This window comes from Perca fluviatilis, chromosome 8, assembly GCF_010015445.1.
Source record: "Perca fluviatilis chromosome 8, GENO_Pfluv_1.0, whole genome shotgun sequence".
Lineage (NCBI taxonomy): Eukaryota > Metazoa > Chordata > Actinopteri > Perciformes > Percidae > Perca > Perca fluviatilis.
In genome coordinates, this window is record NC_053119.1 from 6,496,358 (window position 1) to 6,515,549 (window position 19,192).

General features: G+C 40.9%; 1 protein-coding gene and 1 pseudogene across 3 annotated transcripts in view; one reads left to right on the plus strand and one right to left on the minus strand.

The window, feature by feature from the left end:
- The first annotated feature begins 1,874 nt into the window (after positions 1 to 1,874).
- LOC120564632 lies at positions 1,875 to 4,578 on the plus strand (annotated as a pseudogene).
- A 2,619-nt stretch (positions 4,579 to 7,197) lies between these two features.
- pot1 (protection of telomeres 1 homolog) overlaps positions 7,198 to 19,192 on the minus strand; it is an 83,513-nt gene continuing 71,518 nt past the window's right edge. For 2 of the 3 annotated variants that reach the window (XM_039809782.1, XM_039809784.1), the window contains 10 exons: positions 18,226 to 18,410; positions 17,709 to 17,797; positions 15,464 to 15,490; positions 14,560 to 14,716; positions 13,628 to 13,836; positions 12,254 to 12,389; positions 12,045 to 12,130; positions 9,814 to 9,908; positions 7,854 to 7,959; positions 7,198 to 7,590 (listed from right to left, as the gene is read on the minus strand). In XM_039809782.1, the coding sequence (XP_039665716.1) occupies positions 7,451 to 7,590; positions 7,854 to 7,959; positions 9,814 to 9,908; positions 12,045 to 12,130; positions 12,254 to 12,389; positions 13,628 to 13,836; positions 14,560 to 14,716; positions 15,464 to 15,490; positions 17,709 to 17,797; positions 18,226 to 18,410 (1,230 nt within the window). In that variant the 3' untranslated portion in view covers positions 7,198 to 7,450. The remainder of the gene's footprint in view (positions 7,591 to 7,853; positions 7,960 to 9,813; positions 9,909 to 12,044; positions 12,131 to 12,253; positions 12,390 to 13,627; positions 13,837 to 14,559; positions 14,717 to 15,463; positions 15,491 to 17,708; positions 17,798 to 18,225; positions 18,411 to 19,192) is intronic. The other variant, XM_039809783.1, reaches the window with a different exon arrangement.

Consider the following 19,192-nt stretch of genomic DNA (forward strand, 5'->3'; position numbering starts at 1 on the left):
TACTCTCTTGCATTGGCAAATCATTATGACATTTGAGATTTCTACAGTGAAAAACAAAACTTGGAGATATTGCTGGTACAACAATAATTTATTGTTATTTATTAACAACATAAATGTATGTATTTATTTAAACAAGTCGCGAGCGCGCGCGTGTGTGTGTGTGTGTGTAAAGGGGGCAGAGGAGAAATACAGAGAGGAAGCAGCTGCTAGAAATATAGATGTGACCGGAGCAGAGTTGGTGGAATAAGTTTAAGTGTTGTACACAGTGTGTGCGGTATCCGAAAACAAACTCGACACACTTCTTTTTAGTTTCTAGGTTTTCAGTAGTGAAAAATCTGTTACGGTCATACTGCAGGCATCAGACAGCTTTTCCGAACTACCGTCCGTGGCTAAGCAAACTTCTGATAGGGTGGGCCGACTGCTTGCCTTTATGTGATTTGTCAAGATCCGAGGTAAATCACGTAGTGTCGTCTGGGTAGTGTAGTTTATGTAACGTTAGGGTCAATCTGTCTGACGCTGACGCTTTCTCTGATAGTGGTAGAGTACCGGCTACATGCGAGAAGTAGCGGTACGCAAGAAAAAGTGCAGGTACGCTTAAGTGTAAAATGTAGAAGTGCCGGTACTGCGTACCGGTGAGTACCGGCCCACTTCGAGCACTGTTTCAAACGTTACATTTTAGCTCTTTGGGCCTCAGCTCTAACTAGCTTGGTTTGAGGGCGTGCCGCACTAGCAGCTAGGCGAGCATTATGTTTGTTACAAAGTGACGCAAAATGATGCACGTTTGTCTCTGAAGTAAAGGCTGGACTACAATTAGAAATGAGCCGATCTCGAGGCTCATCTCTAATTGTAGTGGCTCCGATACTGCCTAAAACGCTGGTATCGGGAAGTACTGGAGTTTCTGCACCGATCTGATACCACGTAATAAAGCCCTAAAGAAAATCTACGTTAAAGTAGTTTATTTATGTTATTTTCCGATATAACTGACGGTCAAACTGGAGAATAAAAGAAAGTTCTGGGGCATTCATTGTTTGTGTTTGTTCATGTTTCACAAAGAGTTTAACCTGAGCCAGACAGACAACAGAGACAGAAATCATATCACATCCATACAGGGATAGTAGTATACAGCTGTTAAAACATAATAAAATATATGACACACTGGTATCGGAATAGTACTCTGTATCGGCCGATATGCAAGTTCAGGTATCAGAATCGGTATCGGGAAGCAAAAAATGGTATCAGGCCATCTCTAACTACAATAGAGCTATTTGGAGCAGTTTGTGAACAGTGTTTTCTGTTGGAGATGGTAAGTCCCTTTGGGGGGGACTTTTTCACTTTGTAAACCTATAACGTGAACAAAAAAGGTATATAACACAATAAAGGAAAGGGAAAAAGCCAAAAAGCACAATATGAGCACTTTAAGAGGCTCTGAGGTAATTTGAGGTGCTTGTACTTTAATTGAGTATTTTCCTTACCTAGAACTTTATACTTGCACTCCACTACATCTCAGAGGTAAATGTACTTTTTACTCTGCATTTGTCTGACAGCTTAAGTTACTTTTCAGATGACAGTTTGTCAGCCCCTTCCTGTTCAGTGAAAACCATGTTTGTGATAAACTAAAGGAAGAAATGTTCCTTTATGTGTTGAGAAAATTCTCCAATGTATTAAACTAAATAAAGTATTTAAAAAGCACATACAATAATGTAACACTAATTAGTACTTTGTGATGCGTAAGCTATAGTATTTTAACTTAAGTAAAGGATCTGAATACTTCCTCCACCCCTCCCTCTTGGCGACGGGCCACTGAGAGGTGGAGCAACACTGAAAGAGGAGAGCTGCAACGTCCCATTTTCTGAATTGAAAGTGAAAGTTTGTCTGAGCGACAGCAGAGCTGCAGTTGAGACAAGTCTCTCTGTTTCTCTCTCAAGAAACATTCCACTGAAACCTTTTCTCAACAACAGCAGCAGCATCTCTGCCAAACACTGGTGAGTACACTGCACTACTGAGACAAAATGAACTCACTAAATATTCTGTAAAAGTTTAGTTCAAACCAGAATCTGACTGTTGTGCAGCTGTTTGACCATATAAAGAATAGTATACCATAGAACTGTGTCATTGTAGATACAAAAAACATGTGAATTTAGCCAGAAATACAAAACAGAGGTAAAAACCAAACCACAGTGACTTGACTCTGGCTAGTTAAGGTTAGACAGAATACAGGGACAGCTAGCATTAGCGTAAGCTAATGTACAGGCCTGTTTCCTGTATGAACTCCAAAACTCAGTTCAACTCCTAACGGAGGTCCATCGGTGGCCGTGGGGGTTGTGGAGAGAATTGATATATCATGATGACATGACTGTCATTGTAAGTATAAACAATGAAATAAAGAGCCCTTATTATGCTTTTTGGGATTTTCCTGTCTTTTAGTGTGTTATATACTTTTTGTGTATATAATGGATGTATAGAGTACAAAAACACATCTCACTCCAAATGGAGCTGACAAATGACAACTACTTAATGCCAGGCCAAATAACTCCTGGAGAAATTTGGTTATTCTACACATTCTTATACTATGCAGAGCTAGAAGTTTGATAGTGTGAAAAACAAATAATCAAAAGGATATGGAATGAAAGTTTTGTTTTTTCTCACTTTTTTGTACTGTAGATATGTCTGCTGCCAGCTGTCTGCTGACTGAAGATCAGTTTCTGTGCTCCATCTGTCTGGATGTGTTCACTGATCCAGTCACCATACCATGTGGACACAACTTCTGTAAAACCTGCATCACTGATCACTGGGATAATAATGTCTGGTGTCAGTGTCCCAACTGTAATAAGGTTTTCAGAACCAGACCTGAGCTGCAGGTCAATACTTTCATCTCTGAGATGGCTGCTCAGTTCCGACAGTCAGCTCAACAGAAAGCCAGCAGCAGCAGCAGCTCAGAGCAAAACATGTCCAAACCAGGAGAAGTTCCCTGTGATGTCTGCACTGGAACCAAACTGAAGGCCCTGAAGTCCTGCCTGGTGTGTCTGGACTCCTACTGTAAGACTCACCTGGAGCCTCATCTGACAAGATCAGGCCTGAAAAGACATCAGCTGATCGACCCTGTGGAGAACCTGGAAGGCAGGATGTGTACGAAGCATGATAAACTGCTGGAGCTGTTCTGTAAGACCGACCAGATGTGTGTCTGTATGCTCTGCACCATTTTAGACCATAAGCCACATGATGTTTGTTCCTTTCAGAAGAAGAAGAAGGCCAGTTTGAAAAAAAAAAAGAAAAAAGAAGAAGGCAAACGAGAAGAGACAACTGAAGATTCAGGAGATCAAACGCTCAGTGGAGCTCAGTGAAGAAGATGCAGACAGAGAGATAGCAGAAGGTGTTCAGGTCTTCACCGCTCTGAAGGAGTCTGTTGAGAGAAGCCAGGCTGAGCTCATCGACACGATCAAAGAGAAGCAGAGAAAGACAGAGAAACAGGCTGAAGGCTTCATCAAAGAGCTGGAACAGGAAATCTCTGAGCTGAAGAAGAGAAGCACTGAGGTGGAGCAGCTCTCACAGTCTGAAGACCACTTCCACGTCCTCCAGAGCTTCACATCCCTGAACACTGCTCCGCCCACTAAGGACTGGACACAAGTCAGCGTCCATCCACCTTCACATGAGGGGACTGTGGTGAGAGCTGTGAATCAGCTGGACGAGACGCTCAGTGAACAGATGAAGAAGCTGCTCGCTGAGGCTGAGCTGAAGATGGTCCAACAGTTTGCAGTGGATGTGACATTTGATCCTGATACAGCAAATCCCTGGCTCATCCTCTCTGATGACGTAAAACAAGTTAAACATGGTAAAGTAAAGAAGACTCTTCCAGACAATCCAGATAGATTTGATACTTGCGTTAATGTTTTAGCAAAGCAAGGCTTCTCTTCTGGACGATTTCATTATGAGGTTCGGGTTAAAGGGAAGACCAAGTGGGATTTAGGAGTGGCCAGAGAGTCGATCAACAGGAAGGGAAAAATCATAGCAACTCCTCAGTATGGTTTATGGATGATATGGTTAAGGAATGAAAATAATTATGAAGCTCGTGAAGACCCTCCAGTCTGTCTCTCTCTGAAGTCTCGTCCCGAGAAGGTGGGGGTGTTTGTGGATTATGAGGAGGGTCTGGTCTCCTTTTATGACGCTGATGCTGCAGCTCTTATCTACTCCTTTACTGGCTGCTCCTTCACTGAGAAACTCTACCCATTCTTCAGTCCTTGTAACAATGGTGGTAAAAACTCTGCCCCTCTGATCATCTCTCCTGTCAATAATAGGGAGTAGAACCATTTGATGTCCTACAGAAAGATTCACTTTTATTTAATGTAATACATGTATATTAATGGTGATAAGATTTAGTGTGTAGAGTGTTTAATTCCTTTTTTTAAATGTTTATCTCTTATGTGTCACGTTGCTACCTACTACTACAACGAACAGATTTTACAAAACTGATTGATATTAACTAATGAAGTCTAGGTTATTCTTAAAACTGCATTACCTGCCTTTAAAACTGTTGAATCATCAAAAACAATATACGCAGAAATAAAAAGCATTTGCATGTTCCTCAAATGCCTGGGTGCTTAATTTAAAGGTGCCCTGCCACACGTATTTCATTACTTTGTGGTAATGTCTGAAGTTCTACCATGGACTCTGTAACATTTGTTGTGGAAAAAATGCCTTGGTTACCTTGTTTCAAGCCATTCTAGCGTGGTATAGAAAGCCTGCAGGAAGACTCAGCTCGATTTCTGCCAGTTCTCATTAATATTCAACAAGCTAAGCTGTTTGAATCTGATTGGCTCTGGGCGAGCTAATGAATAGTAATGAGCCCAGGCAATATGATGTCAGACTGACCAGCTTTTTTAATTGGTCTGATTTCTCTGCTGACAAAGGAGGTAGCAGTTCATTATCACATTCACAACATAACACAAACACATATGGACCTAACAGATTTAAAAAAATGCAAGTAAAAACAGTTTCGTATGGCAGGGCACCTTTAAAACAGTTTATTGTCTGATCATTGTCAGTGTTTCACACTGGCACAAATTACTGGGGAAAGTCATGTAAGTAAGTAAAGTTTATTTCTATACAGTGTTTCCTTTAGCAGTGGGGGCAGGTCTGTCCAAACAACCTGCACTTAGAACGGACCCACCACGGTGACGTTTTTGGTGGAGCTGTTCGTTTAATAGTCGACTCGGAAGAAAGCGAACGTTTTGAAAATAAACTACACCAAAACAACAGTATGTGGAGTTAAACTGGACGGGCCCAGTAACCTCTGAATAGTTCTACTTGTTGTTAAATTGCAATGTGAGCGGCAGCCAACGGGGAGTGCATTATGTCGGCAGGATAATTTAAAAGGCAACCACGACTACATTTTTTGTACAGCCCTATTTCTGATACAGTGATGGCAGAAATTTTGTCATGGTGGGCCGCCACAACAAAATCAACAGAGGAAACACTGTCCATAGCACATTTAAAAACAGCCTGCGCTGCCCAAAGTGCTGTACATAGCGCATTAGCCACAGGGTAATAAAATAAAAAATAAAATACACTTACAAATCAGCGATTTAGGCTAAAACGACATCAAAAGACAAACAATTACAAACATAGCAGGATAAGACAATTAAAATGCCGGGAAGGCCAATGTAAAAAGGTGAGTTTTGAGCCTGGCTTTGAATATCACAATTGAAGGGGCATTTCTGATGTCAGGTGGCAGTCGCTTCCACAGCTGAGGGCCAGCAACAGAAAAGGCTCGGTCACTTTTTTGCTTAAGCCGGGAACCGTGGGACATGGAGGAGCCCTTGGCTAGAGGATCTGATGCACTACTTATTTGTTAATGCAAGCTTTTCAAAATAAGGTGTTTTAAGGGTTTTAGTTTTTAAGATTTAAAATTTTAAAAAGTATCTCCGTCTGGTACATTTTCATGGCTAAATTAAGGAATAACTCTTGATTCACATTGGAACTAATTAAATTACATTAACGTTGAATATTAATGAAATGTGATCATAAAACATTCAGCTGCAGTGGTTTTAAACACCAGAGAAGGTTTTGCCTCAACTGTCATATTGTCCACCTCTCTGCAGACTGTGTTGTTGAACAAAGTGAACAAATCTTCAATATAATAAAAACTAAGTTTCCACTGGATTTGTCTTTAAAAAAAAACAAAAACAAAACTTAAAACATTTATTCTGTACTTAAGTAAAGTACCTCAAACCTGTACCTTTTTATTATTTCATACTTCACTGCATGTTTTTAACAGCTATAGTTATTTTTTAAATTAAGATTTTACAAACAAAATATGATCAGTTCATTAAATATGATCCATAGATTTGACTTAAACTACCAACAAGTACTTGTCAGATCTCTGCAGGGTAAATCCAGACAGCTAGCTAGACTATCTGTCCAATCTGAGTTTTCTGTTGCACGACTAAAACAACCTTTGAACGTACACACGTTCCACCAAAACAAGTTCCTTCCCGAGGCTATTTTCCAGCGTCACTGGGGCTTCGTGCCGAGCTTAGCGCCGCCCATGACGACTGGCAAAGCAAGACTAGCACCACTGTGACCAACAAGGTAAATATTGTACTTTTTATTCCACTACATTTGTCTGACAGATTTAGTTACTTTTCAGATGACAGTTTTTTCATCCCCTTCCTGTTCAGTGAAAAGCATGTATTTCCAGATGTGTTGATGTTGAATGTTGGTGATAAACTAAAGGATTTGAACTTTATTTACTTTGACATTTATTTATCACCTCACTCTGGTTTGGGACTGCCGGCATTTCTCTCCTCCAGGGCGTCTGTGTCCATCATCTCTCTTCTGATGATGAGGGGGAAAACAGGTAGAGAAAAAGGAACTTCCTGAGGACTGATGAAGACAAACCTTTACCCAAAGTTAGCCACAGTCGCTACTTCCTCTCTGGACAACAACCAGCAGTAGGCTTCCTGCTTTGAAGGATTTCAAAAAAAAAAAACATAATATACAAATAAGTACATTAACAATAGACATACAAAAACTGGAAATACTTCATTGATTTTTGTACTTACCATATGTGTGTTTGCCCTGTGCTCTGTCTATATATTGAAGGATCAGAACAAGTCTTTTATAAAGCGCATCATGTTGTCAGTTGGCCAGCAGATGGAGCAGTGACACAACAGATCACAACAGAAAAGTGCTCTGAGTGAAGAGCTTGTAGTAAAAAGTAAAAGCACTTTATTGAAAGGCTCTATGAGCTGCACTAAAAAATATATTTTTTTGTACATTTTTGAAGCAACATATTATGTTTATTTACTTTGATTTACACAATAAATACAATTTGTAAACCACAAAATTATGTGAAATACAAAATAACCATAACAAAAACAGGTAGAACAATTGTTGTCTTCTGCAGGACTCCTGAACTCTGCAGTTCACCGATGGCCTTTGACCTGTAGGGGGTTCAGGCGGGGTTGGCGTTGGATTGTGTGGAGAAGGGTTTGGTGACGGTGCTGTGGCAGATCTGGTAGCAGGTTTGGTTCTGTCCCTCGTCATCCTCTGCTCGGTACGCCGTCAGACACAAATCCATCCACGGATGCTCACCTGACGTAAACACAACAACACATCGGAGACAAACTTTGCAAACTAACTTTGACAGAGAAACACTGAATAAAACTGATGATGACGATGAACATGGTTAACAAGCATTTGACTTTTTCTACCGCTTTAAAAAAAAAGACACAGAAAACTCAAAGTGGTGAATGTGTGAATCATGTATGTTGTTGTGTTTCGGAGCTGCAGCTGGACTAAAGAGTTTCACATTTCAAACTCTTAAATCCAGCTGTTTGTGGGTCTGTGAGACGTACCGGTGCTGCCCTCTGCCGGACAGAGGGAGTCCATTGTTTGGTGAATGATGTTCTGAGCCTCCTGATTGGCTGCTACGTCCTCTGCCAACACGCCAAAGAACGCCTCCTGATTAGAAACACAAACCATCATCATCATCCCCTCATTAAAATCGCTTTCAGGTGGTTTCATCATGTGATGTATTTTTAATTTAAGATGTTTAATTGATGTCAGAATCTGAATTCCCTGTGCTGAAAAGTTCTGATGGATTTTGCTTTTTTTTAACTAAATGCTGCATGTGTTTTCGAATTGGCAAAGAAAATATCTTTCTATGCTTGTGTTTTGTCTATTTACGTGTTTTTGCAATGCAGTGAGTGCTGAGCTTTCAGGGCCAGCGAGGGATTGTTTCTTTTTAAAACACTGACAGAGTTGATGTTAGAGGCCAACAATAGGGCTGCAATGAATGATTGTTAAAATATTCCATTATTCTTCCATTATTATTATTATAATAATAATAATAATAAGTTCAGAGTTCTTAAGAAAGCTTGTTTTGTGAAATCAACAGTCCAAAAAATCCCCAAATTATTTATTTACTGTTCCACAGGATAAATAAGAACCATAAATCCACAAAATCGAGAATATCAAAGTAGGGACTGTGTGGTATTTTTGCTTCAAAAGTTACTTAAACGATTAACCTATTATAAGCCAAAAGTTGTCAATTAATGTTCAGATGATCGATTTACTTCAATCGCTTCAACTCTAAATCACAATTTAAAACATTAGGTCCATTAAAAATGCCTTGCCTTGTATCAACACTGCAGTAAGTCTCACAATCACCTGGTGTATTGTGAACCGCTCTTTAAATTTAGATAACTTTATTAACCCTCAGAGAGGAAACAAATAAAAGACAAATCATACATCACAGCAGACAACCTACATAAAACATACTGCAACTACAGTAATAAAACAAACTTTATAATGCTTAAAGTAATACACCACCGTTTGTTGAAATAGTTCTTATCACAGTCTCCCCTGGTTGTAGATAGGTGGGCCAATGCATTTTGTGTCTCAGTGCAAGTAATTAGGTTGTTTTTTTTGTCTTTTGTTGGCTCACTTTTACTCACAACATGCTAACCTGCAACATATGATTCCATTCACTACGCTAAGCTAACTAGCGGCAGCGCTGCCGGTGTTGCACCGGACTAAAACAATGCATGCACAAAAAATGCATTGGCCCACCTATCTACAGCTAGGGGAGACCGTGATAAGAACTATTTCAACCAACAGTGGCGTATCCCTTTAAAGGACAAATCCGGCGCAAAATGAACCTAGGGGTAATAACACAGGTGTACCGAGTCGACCGTTCTCTGGGATTTGTTTTCATGCTAATCGAATGTGACCAGTTTTACGGCAAACCGCTAATTAGCTTATAACGAACGACGAACGCCGTGTAACCAGTAACCAGTAACATAGCTCAAGCGCGGCGTTTGTCTTACGACTGGTCGTGACTGTTCTCCCAAGATGGCGCCTGCCTGTATACGTGAACGGTACAGTCTTTATAAACTATCTTTTTAATAAACTGTGTGTACACTTACAAAGTTCTCAATACTTTGGTTTACATGTAGGGACCCTCATTATGCTACCGTGGAAGTGTGGTGCTATTTTGAGCCTTGTTAGTGGTGTAGAAATAGAGATTCCTATTTACTTTACCCGTGTCCTGACGAATAGCTTTATAAGCTAATTAGCGGTTTGTGCTAAAACTGGTCACATTCAATTAGCATGAAAACATATCCCAGAGAACGGTCGATGTGTTATTAACCCCTAGGTTCATTTTGCGCCAGATTTGTCCTTTAATACAGTATATCGTTTTGGTAAAAGTTCAGACAGATGGTAATAAACTCAGATTTTCTCCCCTCTCCTTGTGATCTAATCTCCTCTGATCCTCCAGAGTCAGCAGTATTTTAAATGTGCTCTGAGACTCACGGCGTCTCTCCACAGGAAGACATCCAGCGTGTCGGTGGTGTCCTGCAGCTGGAGCTTCATCAGCAGGACGAACTGCAGCAGCTGAACGCCCAGGGCTGCAGACCAGAAGAGACGAGCGAGATTAAACATGGTGATTTATTCTTTTGCAGAAAAGACCTGCTGCTAGAGCAGACCTGAGGTCAGCCAGGAGTCGTTCAGGAGCTTTTACAAACATGCTGAATCAGGAGGAAGGACACGGAGACTGACATGAAACTTTGTGTAAAGGTGCGAGCGGCTTAGCGGTTTTAAAACCGGGAATACTTTTGCCTGAAGATGGTCCTATTACCAAAACGTTGCCTACTATTAAACTTTATAGGGTTTTTTTGCAAGTTAGACAGTGTGCGGGAGTTTCTTCGCAACTTTTGACCTACTTGTCCCCCTCCGACACACCTGTTTCAATTTGTAGATGTGCAAAGTATTTTTCTGTACTAAAATTGCGAGAAAAAAAAACAGATAAGACATCACAGAACGAGCACACAAACTTTATTTTTTGTCAGAGTAAGATTATTGTCTAAAGTGGCTGCAGTTGTGGCCAGTTTTAAAATGAAGGTGTATTTAAAGATGTTCATGTCATTTATTTATTATAAAAATAATTGTGTGCACATCCCACCTTCTGGCAGGTGCAGGACAAATGAAAATACTTAAAATGAAAAAACTGTAATGTCCGCAACACTGCTTAAACTCCCATATTTAATACAAATGCAACGTTTGGACCCAACTGGGTCTTCTTCAGGCAAAAAAGTTTTTTGCCTGAAATAAATATGGGAGTTTAAGCAGTGTTGCGGACATTACATTTTTTTCATTTCATGTCATTTATTTAATCATTTCTCAGAGCCTAATGTGACATCTTCAAACGACCAAAACCCAAAGATGTCATATATACAAGAACTATTTAGAGTTGAATGAGGGGTGGGACATATTGAACATATTGTTTGTAACTCTTTATAGATATTGTATTTCCTTTGGTTGTGTTGCAAAGCACTTATTGTGTTTTTATATTTTATTGTTATTTTTTGTTCAAACTAAAAAAGAAATTGAGTTTAATCAATAATGCTGATTAATTCTCCTTTGATCAAAATCAAGTCTAGCTTATGCTTTCTATTATTTAAAGGTGCTCTAAGCGATGTTGGGTGACGTCACTTCTTGTTGACGTTCGAAGTATTGTCAAACGAAACGGAGGCTAGCTCGCCCCTTCCTCCTCCTCATCCCGTCCCCTCCCTTCCGTGCACTAACCCCCCCAACCCCCACCCCCAAATTCTTCTTGTCTGTTATTGGCTGGAACACTGTTTGTTATGTTTGGTGGTGCAGGTTGGCGCAGTTTGTTTTTGTTGGAGTTAGTGGAGCCTGGGCTGTCTATAGAGACCGCGTTATTTTACAGTGTGTTCAGGGGACAGGCAGCTAGCAGATAGTGAGGAGATGTTTTTTACAGTGTGTTCAGGGGACAGGCAGCTAGCAGATAGTGAGATGTTATTTTACAGTGTGTTCAGGGGACAGACAGCTAGCAGATAGTGAGGAAATGTTTTTTTACAGTGTGTTCAGGGGACAGACAGCTAGCAGATAGTGAGGAGATGTTTTTTACAGTGTGTTCAGGGGACAGGCAGCTAGCAGATAGTGAGGAAATGTTTTTTTACAGTGTGTTCAGGGGACAGACAGCTAGCAGATAGTGAGGAGATGTTTTTTACAGTGTGTTCAGGGGACAGGCAGCTAGCAGATAGTGAGGAAATGTTTTTTACAGTGTGTTCAGGGGACAGACAGCTAGCAGATAGTGAGGAGATGTTTTTACAGTGTGTTCAGGGGACAGACAGCTAGCAGATAGTGAGGAGATGTTTTTACAGTGTGTTCAGGGGACAGACAGCTAGCAGATAGTGAGGAGATGTTTTTTACAGTGTGTTCAGGGGACAGACAGCTAGCAGATAGTGAGGAGATGTTTTTTACAGTGTGTTCAGGGGACAGGCAGCTAGCGGAGAGTGAGGAGATGTTTGCTGTATGTGACAAAAAATGTTGTAGCCTAAAAAACGCGTGACATCGCTTAGAGCACCTTTAAGCTGCATTATTTCCTTTTTTGGCCACTTAGCAGAAGAAGCTGAAAACGCAACACCGACATTTGGAGTGCGAGCCGATTCCTGTGTGTTTTCTCCACCTCCAGTGTTTCCTACGACAGTTCAGAGATTCAAACCGAACTCTCCTCTCACCTTCTGCTATGATCTTCTCATCGATCGTTTCGACTCCTTCAGCACACGACGGCTCCCTCACTGCAGCCTCGGAGCAACGCTTACACCTGCAACACACACAGGAAACCAGAAAGAGATTATATTAAAGGGGGACTGACTTTAAAGTGTGTGCCTGTTTTTGGAGCAACTGACTGATTTTGAGAACCAGGTTTGTACGCCAGGATTCTCACCCGTAGTACGTCTTCCTGCCTCTTAACAGGAAAGGTGCCGAAAGGTCCAGCAGAGCGAGGTGACCTGCCGATGACATCACAGGGACGATGTTCTGGTAGCCGGCGGCGAGTCGACGCGTTTCCTCCAGAGTCGAACCTGCAAGAAACCAGAACCTCGTTCACCAGAGGTCTAGTCCCGCATTGCCAGACCTTCCTCCACAGTGCTGCGGAAGAGGTTCTGGCGAATCCACACAGCATTCCGGGATGGGAGAAAAACGTGCTCTGGTTTATTGGCATTTCTTTAAAGGAACACGCCGACTTATTGGGAATTTAGCTTATTCACCGTAACCCCCAGAGTTAGACAATACATACCCTTCTCATCTCAGTGCGTGCTGTAAGGCTGCCTAACGCCCGCAGCGGCAGCAGCCCATCACAGAACAGGCAGATGAATGGTTCCAGTAATCCTACTGCTCCGAATTGTGACAAAAGTGACAAAATAACGCCAACATGTTCCTATTTACATGTTGTGATTTGTAGAGTCACAGCATGTACAAAAAACAACGTAACATGAGACACAGCCGTCTTCTAACCGTAAAACAAACCAGGAACTATATTCTCAGACAGGCTTGTTGCAAAGCAAATCATTCCGCCAAAGTACTATATTCTTCCGCCTGAGAATATAGTTCCCGGTTTGTTTAAGGTTAGAAGATGGCTGTGTCTCATGTGACCTTGTTATTTGTACACGCTGTGACTCTACAAATCACAACATGTAAATAGGAACATGTTGGCGTTATTGTGTCACTTATTCGGAGCAGTAGGATTACTGGAACCAGTCACCTGCCTGTTCTGTGATGGGCTGATGCCGCTGGAGCCGTCAGACAGCTTTACAACACACACTGAGATGGGAAGGGTATGTATCGACTTGTCTAACTCTGGGGGTTACGGTGAATAAGCTAAATTCCCAATAAGTCGGCGTGTTCCTTTAAACCAATCACAATCGTCTTGGGCAGCGCTAAGCGCCGGACGCAGCCACGGTGCCTCTGCAAAATCGCCTCGGGAAGGAACTTGTTTTGGTGGAACGTGTGTACGTTCAAAGGTTGTTTTAGAACGCCAACACAAAGAAAGCGGAAGGTGACGGACATCCGGCGGAATTTCCGGCGGCACCTGAACAATACCGGAAATGAAACGTGGTCGATATAGACTACCGGAGAATTCTAGGATGAACACTTGACTTTGTGTTTTTGCGCGTTTTGACGGCAGCAGGAATAAAGCTTTTATTCTTCCGGATGACGAAAGATGTTTTCCCTTCAAATGTGTTACATTTACATATTACATTTGCCTAGGAGAATAAAAGAATAAATAATAATAATAAAAACTGTCAGTTAAGTTCGTTACCCATGAGGAAGATGAGCTCTTTGCTTTTGTCCTCAGACATGAGCTGGGTGGACATGTGAACGCTCAGTGTTCGTTTGGGGGATCCTGGGGAATCTCCGGGGACATCGACCCGCCCAGAGAGCGCCCACGGCGGGGGACTGCAGGGTCCAGAGTCCTTGGACGCCTCAGAGAAGAGACCTGACACAAGTTCATCATCTGGGATGTCCTGCCTGAGATCACAGGGAAATCAGATATGTCATTGTATTACATTTAACAAATCTAACAACGCTACTGCAGGGATTCATTCAACTTCTGCTATAGTTGGATCTGTTCACTTTGAATGTGAAAAGTGCTGTGTCAGTTTGATGAATTAGTTTGTAAATATTATTTTTTCGGTTATCCATCAAGCTCAATTTACTTTCAAAACAAAAAAGTGTTGATAGGTGCAATGTTGAAAACAGAGACTATGTCCCATTACATTTTCGTCCATTACGGTTTTTGTAAAACATATAAAACCTTGCATTAACTTTTCAAATGGTCATTTTCAGTTTGCAAATGGAGATCATTTCTGGATCATAAACCTATTGAGTTGAATCACATTTATGTTTGTAACTTTTCAAGTTTGAAATATAAATTCAGATTTACCAACTTAAAATACACAAAAATACCCACTGCCACAAATGTCTACATCTGTGTACCTGGGTATGAATTGAACTTACAACCCCAAAACAACAAAAGAAACCAAGAAACTCAGCACATTCCTAATTTAACCCTTCAGTAAAAAACATTATATATGTCTGTGCATATGACAAAAAAAAAAAAAAAAAACATATACCAAACAATTTATACTGCGTTACACTTTACAGGAAACATTGAGAGCTTGATGAGTCTTAACATTGTGACACTTTGACGGGACAGTGTATGTGTGTGTGTCTGTGTGTGTGTCAGCCCACATTGATGTACACTTGCTGCAGTAGAGTTTCAGAGCCTGGTGGAGTCTGCGGGGCTCGTAGGTCCTCAGCTGGACTCTGACGTGGTGAACTCGACCCGGATCGGACCGCTTCACCTCGGACAGTGTCACCAGCTGCGTGTCGTGACCACAGCTTCTCTCTGACACACCGTTACAGATTCACAGACCCAAGCAAAGTTAGTCTCGCATCGCCAGACTAGATAGTCCACACAGCATTCGGGTCTTGGAGAAAAACGCGCTCTGGTTTATTGGCATTTCTTTAAACCAATCAGAATCGTCTTGGGTGGTGCAAAGCGCCGGACGGAGCCACGGTGCCTCTGCAAAATAGCCTTGGGAAGGAACTTGTTTTGGTTGTGTACGTTCAAAAGTTGTTTTAGTCGTGCAACAGAAAACTCAGATTGGACAGATAGTCTAGCTAGCTGTCTGGATTTACCTGGACTTTCATCAACTTTAAAAGAGGGAACATAAAAATGTTACTAAGGGTTAGGGAAATAAGTGTTGAGCTATCCAGCCTGAAGTCACAGCACTTTGTAGACTTCCAAAACAAAGTTTAAGAAGCCCTAAAATATCATTAAAACATCATTTCACAAATTTAAAAAAATTAAAAGAAATTCTAGGACTTGCAGACACCCTTGCATAAAGGATTCTCACAGTTTTGCTTATGTCAAATTTCACAACTTATTCTTTATTTAAACATCTAGGAGGCTGTTCAATGACAAATGATACATCTGACATAAGACCCATGATGATATCACAGGGATTCTGAAAAGATGCACACTTTTCAAAACCTTTTTAACACAGCATTGAATGCATTTTAATACCTCAGAGTATGATGAAAACACTTGAGTTTCATGCTATGTTTTCATGCTTTATGTTGAGTTTCTTACCTGTGCTGCACTTCACTGCTCCATCTTCTAAAAACAGAAACAGAGGAAGCAGATATAGGAACACACAGATGATTAAGCGACAGGTAACACAGGCCTTTAAACAAACTGTACTCTGCAGAGCTGTGTGGAAAAGAAAATCACTTGATCTGAAAAGCATTTTATTAGAAGGCTTTAATCCTAAAGCAGAGCAGCGGTTTCCAAAGAACTAGCTCGAGATTAACATCTGATAAAAGATTGCATTTTGTTTCCACTGAAATACAATTAAGGAGATGCAGTACCATAGAGCTGCAAAGATTATTAGATTTGTTATCAAGTATTATATTAAATCGGTTTGTCATATTTTATGAAAAAAGGAAAATCTGATTCCAGCTTCTCAATTGTGTGTGTGTGTGTGTGTGTATATATATATATATATATATATATATATATATATATATATATATATATATATATATATACATATACATATACATATATATAGCTTGAGCTCTCTGTTTTAGCTACCAAGTGAGGTAGAGTCGAGATAGATCGGGAGTCGCACATGCGCAGTACCTAGGTAAGGACTACTAGCCAGTCAGAAGCAGAGTATGAGGGTGTGCCACACTAGCAGCTAGGCGAGCATTATAAGATGTGTTACAAAGTGACGCACGTTAGTCACGGAAGTAAAGGCTGGACTACAATAGAGCTGTTTGGAGCCGTTAGAGAACAGTGTTTTCTGTTGGAGATGGTAAGTCCCTTTGGGGGGGACTTTGGGTTTTGTCACTTTATAAACCTATAACATGCACAAAAAAGATATATAACAATAAAGGAAAGGGGAAAAGCCAAAAAGCATAATATGAGCACTTTAAGTGTTAAACTATACTTTGAATTTAAGAGACCTTGTTTTCACGACTTTCACGGAAAATATTCGGTATGTTTTATATAGAATGAATGGTACAGATCAGATCAGGCTTCATGTCATGAACTCAATGTCTTGTTTTCCTTCTTTGCCTGCTGACTCTTAAAAGCCCTGGTTCGGATAAAAAAGGAATTACTTAAGTCTGTACAAAGCCAAATTGTTGGGCTATGTTGATAAAGAAGTTACGTTTAAAAGAAGAATGTCCGTGCTCTTCTTGCAAAGAAACTGCGGCCCAAATATTTTGTCCACTCACAGTTCTACAAAAAGCATCAGGCCTGCAGGTCTGACCACAGACAAACAGCTGCAGCTTTAAAAAAAAAAAGCTTTCTATCTATCTGTGCAGTAACCTTCAGGTCACAGTCAAAGTTGGGACTTTTTTTATTTCATCCCCAGTGAAGCGTGGGCTTTTAGCAGGCCCTGCTAATGGAAGCAGCTCCCCGCAGCTTCAATCTATCCATCCGTTCGTTCTTTCTCTTAGAGAAGAAATCAGTCTGTCTGAGCAGACAGGATGTTCATATTCCCGCTGCTGGCAAACACGTTCATTTAACCAAAGACCGGCCGGCGGCTACCACTCACATCATTCTCGTCTTCTTTGTATTTTAGTGGCGCAATGAAAACATTTTGATTTTCTTTTTCAGTCATTTGTCAGCAGATGCTACAAAGGGGAGGTGTTTCAGCCACGTCTTCTTCAGATGTCCACCTCACACTGGTCTGACTGAAGAGATACGCTTCTATTTTAATCAATACAGCTGTTTACACCGGTAACAGGGTTTCTGTGATAACAAAATCATGTCGGAATCGCGAAATTGAGAATTTCAAAAAGCTATAACACAGATTTCATATGACTACATTAAGGCAGTGCTAAAAACTAACTGGAGATTTGACTAAATCCAATGTACGATAGGGTTATCGCACCTGGCGCAACTTTACAGGTACTCTCCCCTGCACCATCTTTGGGACAGCAGCATCGCTCTCCTTACGCTCTCTCCTGGGGCCTGAGTCTGAGTTGAGTGGTTTCTTGGGGTTATCAAATGGGCACCCGCACTTCATCGATGTTTCGTCGAATTAAGCCCATGACATCTCCAAGGGGTACATTAAGTCAGTGCTAAAAGCTAACTGGAGTTTTGAAAATATGACTATGTCTAAGTTTCCAACTGCCCCAATGTAACTAGTTTAAGAAACGTCTTAAAAATACATATAAACATTTTTTTCCCCCAGTGGCTTAGGCCTGGCGGGGGCCATTGCAATACACTGAGGGAAACCCTGTCCATCCAGTGGACTTTTGATATTTGATGGTTCAGTGGAAAAACGGGATACATTCGAGACCTGTTCAACATCCATTCGTACCTAGAAACTCTGGCGGGGTGCTCCAGATGTCCAACATGTCCTCATCGTTCAGCTCGTCCACGTCATCCTCTGGGAAGACCTTCATGACTCTACAGAGACATAAACAGGAAGAAAAGGACTTCTGGTTGGGAGACTTGTGATCACAAACACACACATACATACATGTACATACATAAGTACAGAATCAGAAAAGGGTTTATTGCCACAATAAGTCACACTTATGTGGAATTTGCCTTGGGGAAAGTTGCATACATAAACAAACAAACATATTAAACATTAATATGAAATAAACAATAATAAAGAATGTGCAAATAATATATAGTATGCGCAAAAGAATCAGGGGAAATTATTCAAATATTGCTGTACGATTTGTCTTTCGTGGTTCAATTATGCAGCAGAATCAGAACCAGTAAACAGAACCAGAGTCTGCAGTATGCAGTATGTTTCCTGTAAGGACTTTATTCTTAGCCTCAGTTATCAGTTCTCAGGCATATTTGCCCCTCGTCTCCTGCTGTACCTCTTCAGCTCCTGCACGACGGGGCTGTTTTCTGGAAGAACCCGGATTCCCCGGCCGTACGCCGTTCCTCCGTGCAGGTGAAAAGCCAGGTGGTCCACCTCCTCCGACTGGCTGCTGGTGAGGCCCGGCACCTTACTGGATCCTGGGATCGCTCGTAGGTTGTAGATCCGCAGGAAGTCCCCGGGCTGATAAAAAGGCAAACGGGACACTTAACACACAAAATTATTGTTTTTGTATACAAACAGAAGCAAGATGAGAGACAAAGAGTTTAGTGTCATTTTCTCTTTTTTTTTAACTGCTTTTACCAGCTGAGAACTAACCATGACTAGTCAACTGATGTTGATGTGTAAAACTGACTAATTCCCCTTTTGAAGAAAGAAAAATTCAATGAAATTACAAAAAAAAAAAAACATGTCAGTCAAATCCAAAATTTGAAGAAGCCTATTTTGCTCTCCAGTTTACTATCAGTATAATAGGAGATACTTGTGTTGGATCCAAATATCAACCCGTTCTCACTCCGTACCCGTAAAATACGGACGTTTGGACAGTGGCTGTCAGCTTCTGAAGCGATGAACAAAGCGCCCTTCATTTGTATCGATATTATAGCGATATCGTGATATGAGACTAGATATCGTCTTAGATTTTGGATATCGTAACATGGCATAAGTGGTGTTTTTTCCTGGTTTTAAAGGCTGCATTACAGTAAAGTGATGTCATGTCCTGAACTTACCAGACTGTTGTAACTGTTCTATTATTTGCCTTTACCCACTTAGTCATTATATCCACATTACTGATGATTATTTATCAGAAATCTCATTGTGTAAATATTTTGAGAAAGCAACAATAGTCAACACTACAATATCGTTGCGGTATCGATATCGAGGTATTTGGTCAAAAATATTGTGATATTTGATTTTCCCCATATCGCCCAGCCCTAGTGGATGGGTCAAATACAGGACTTTCACCC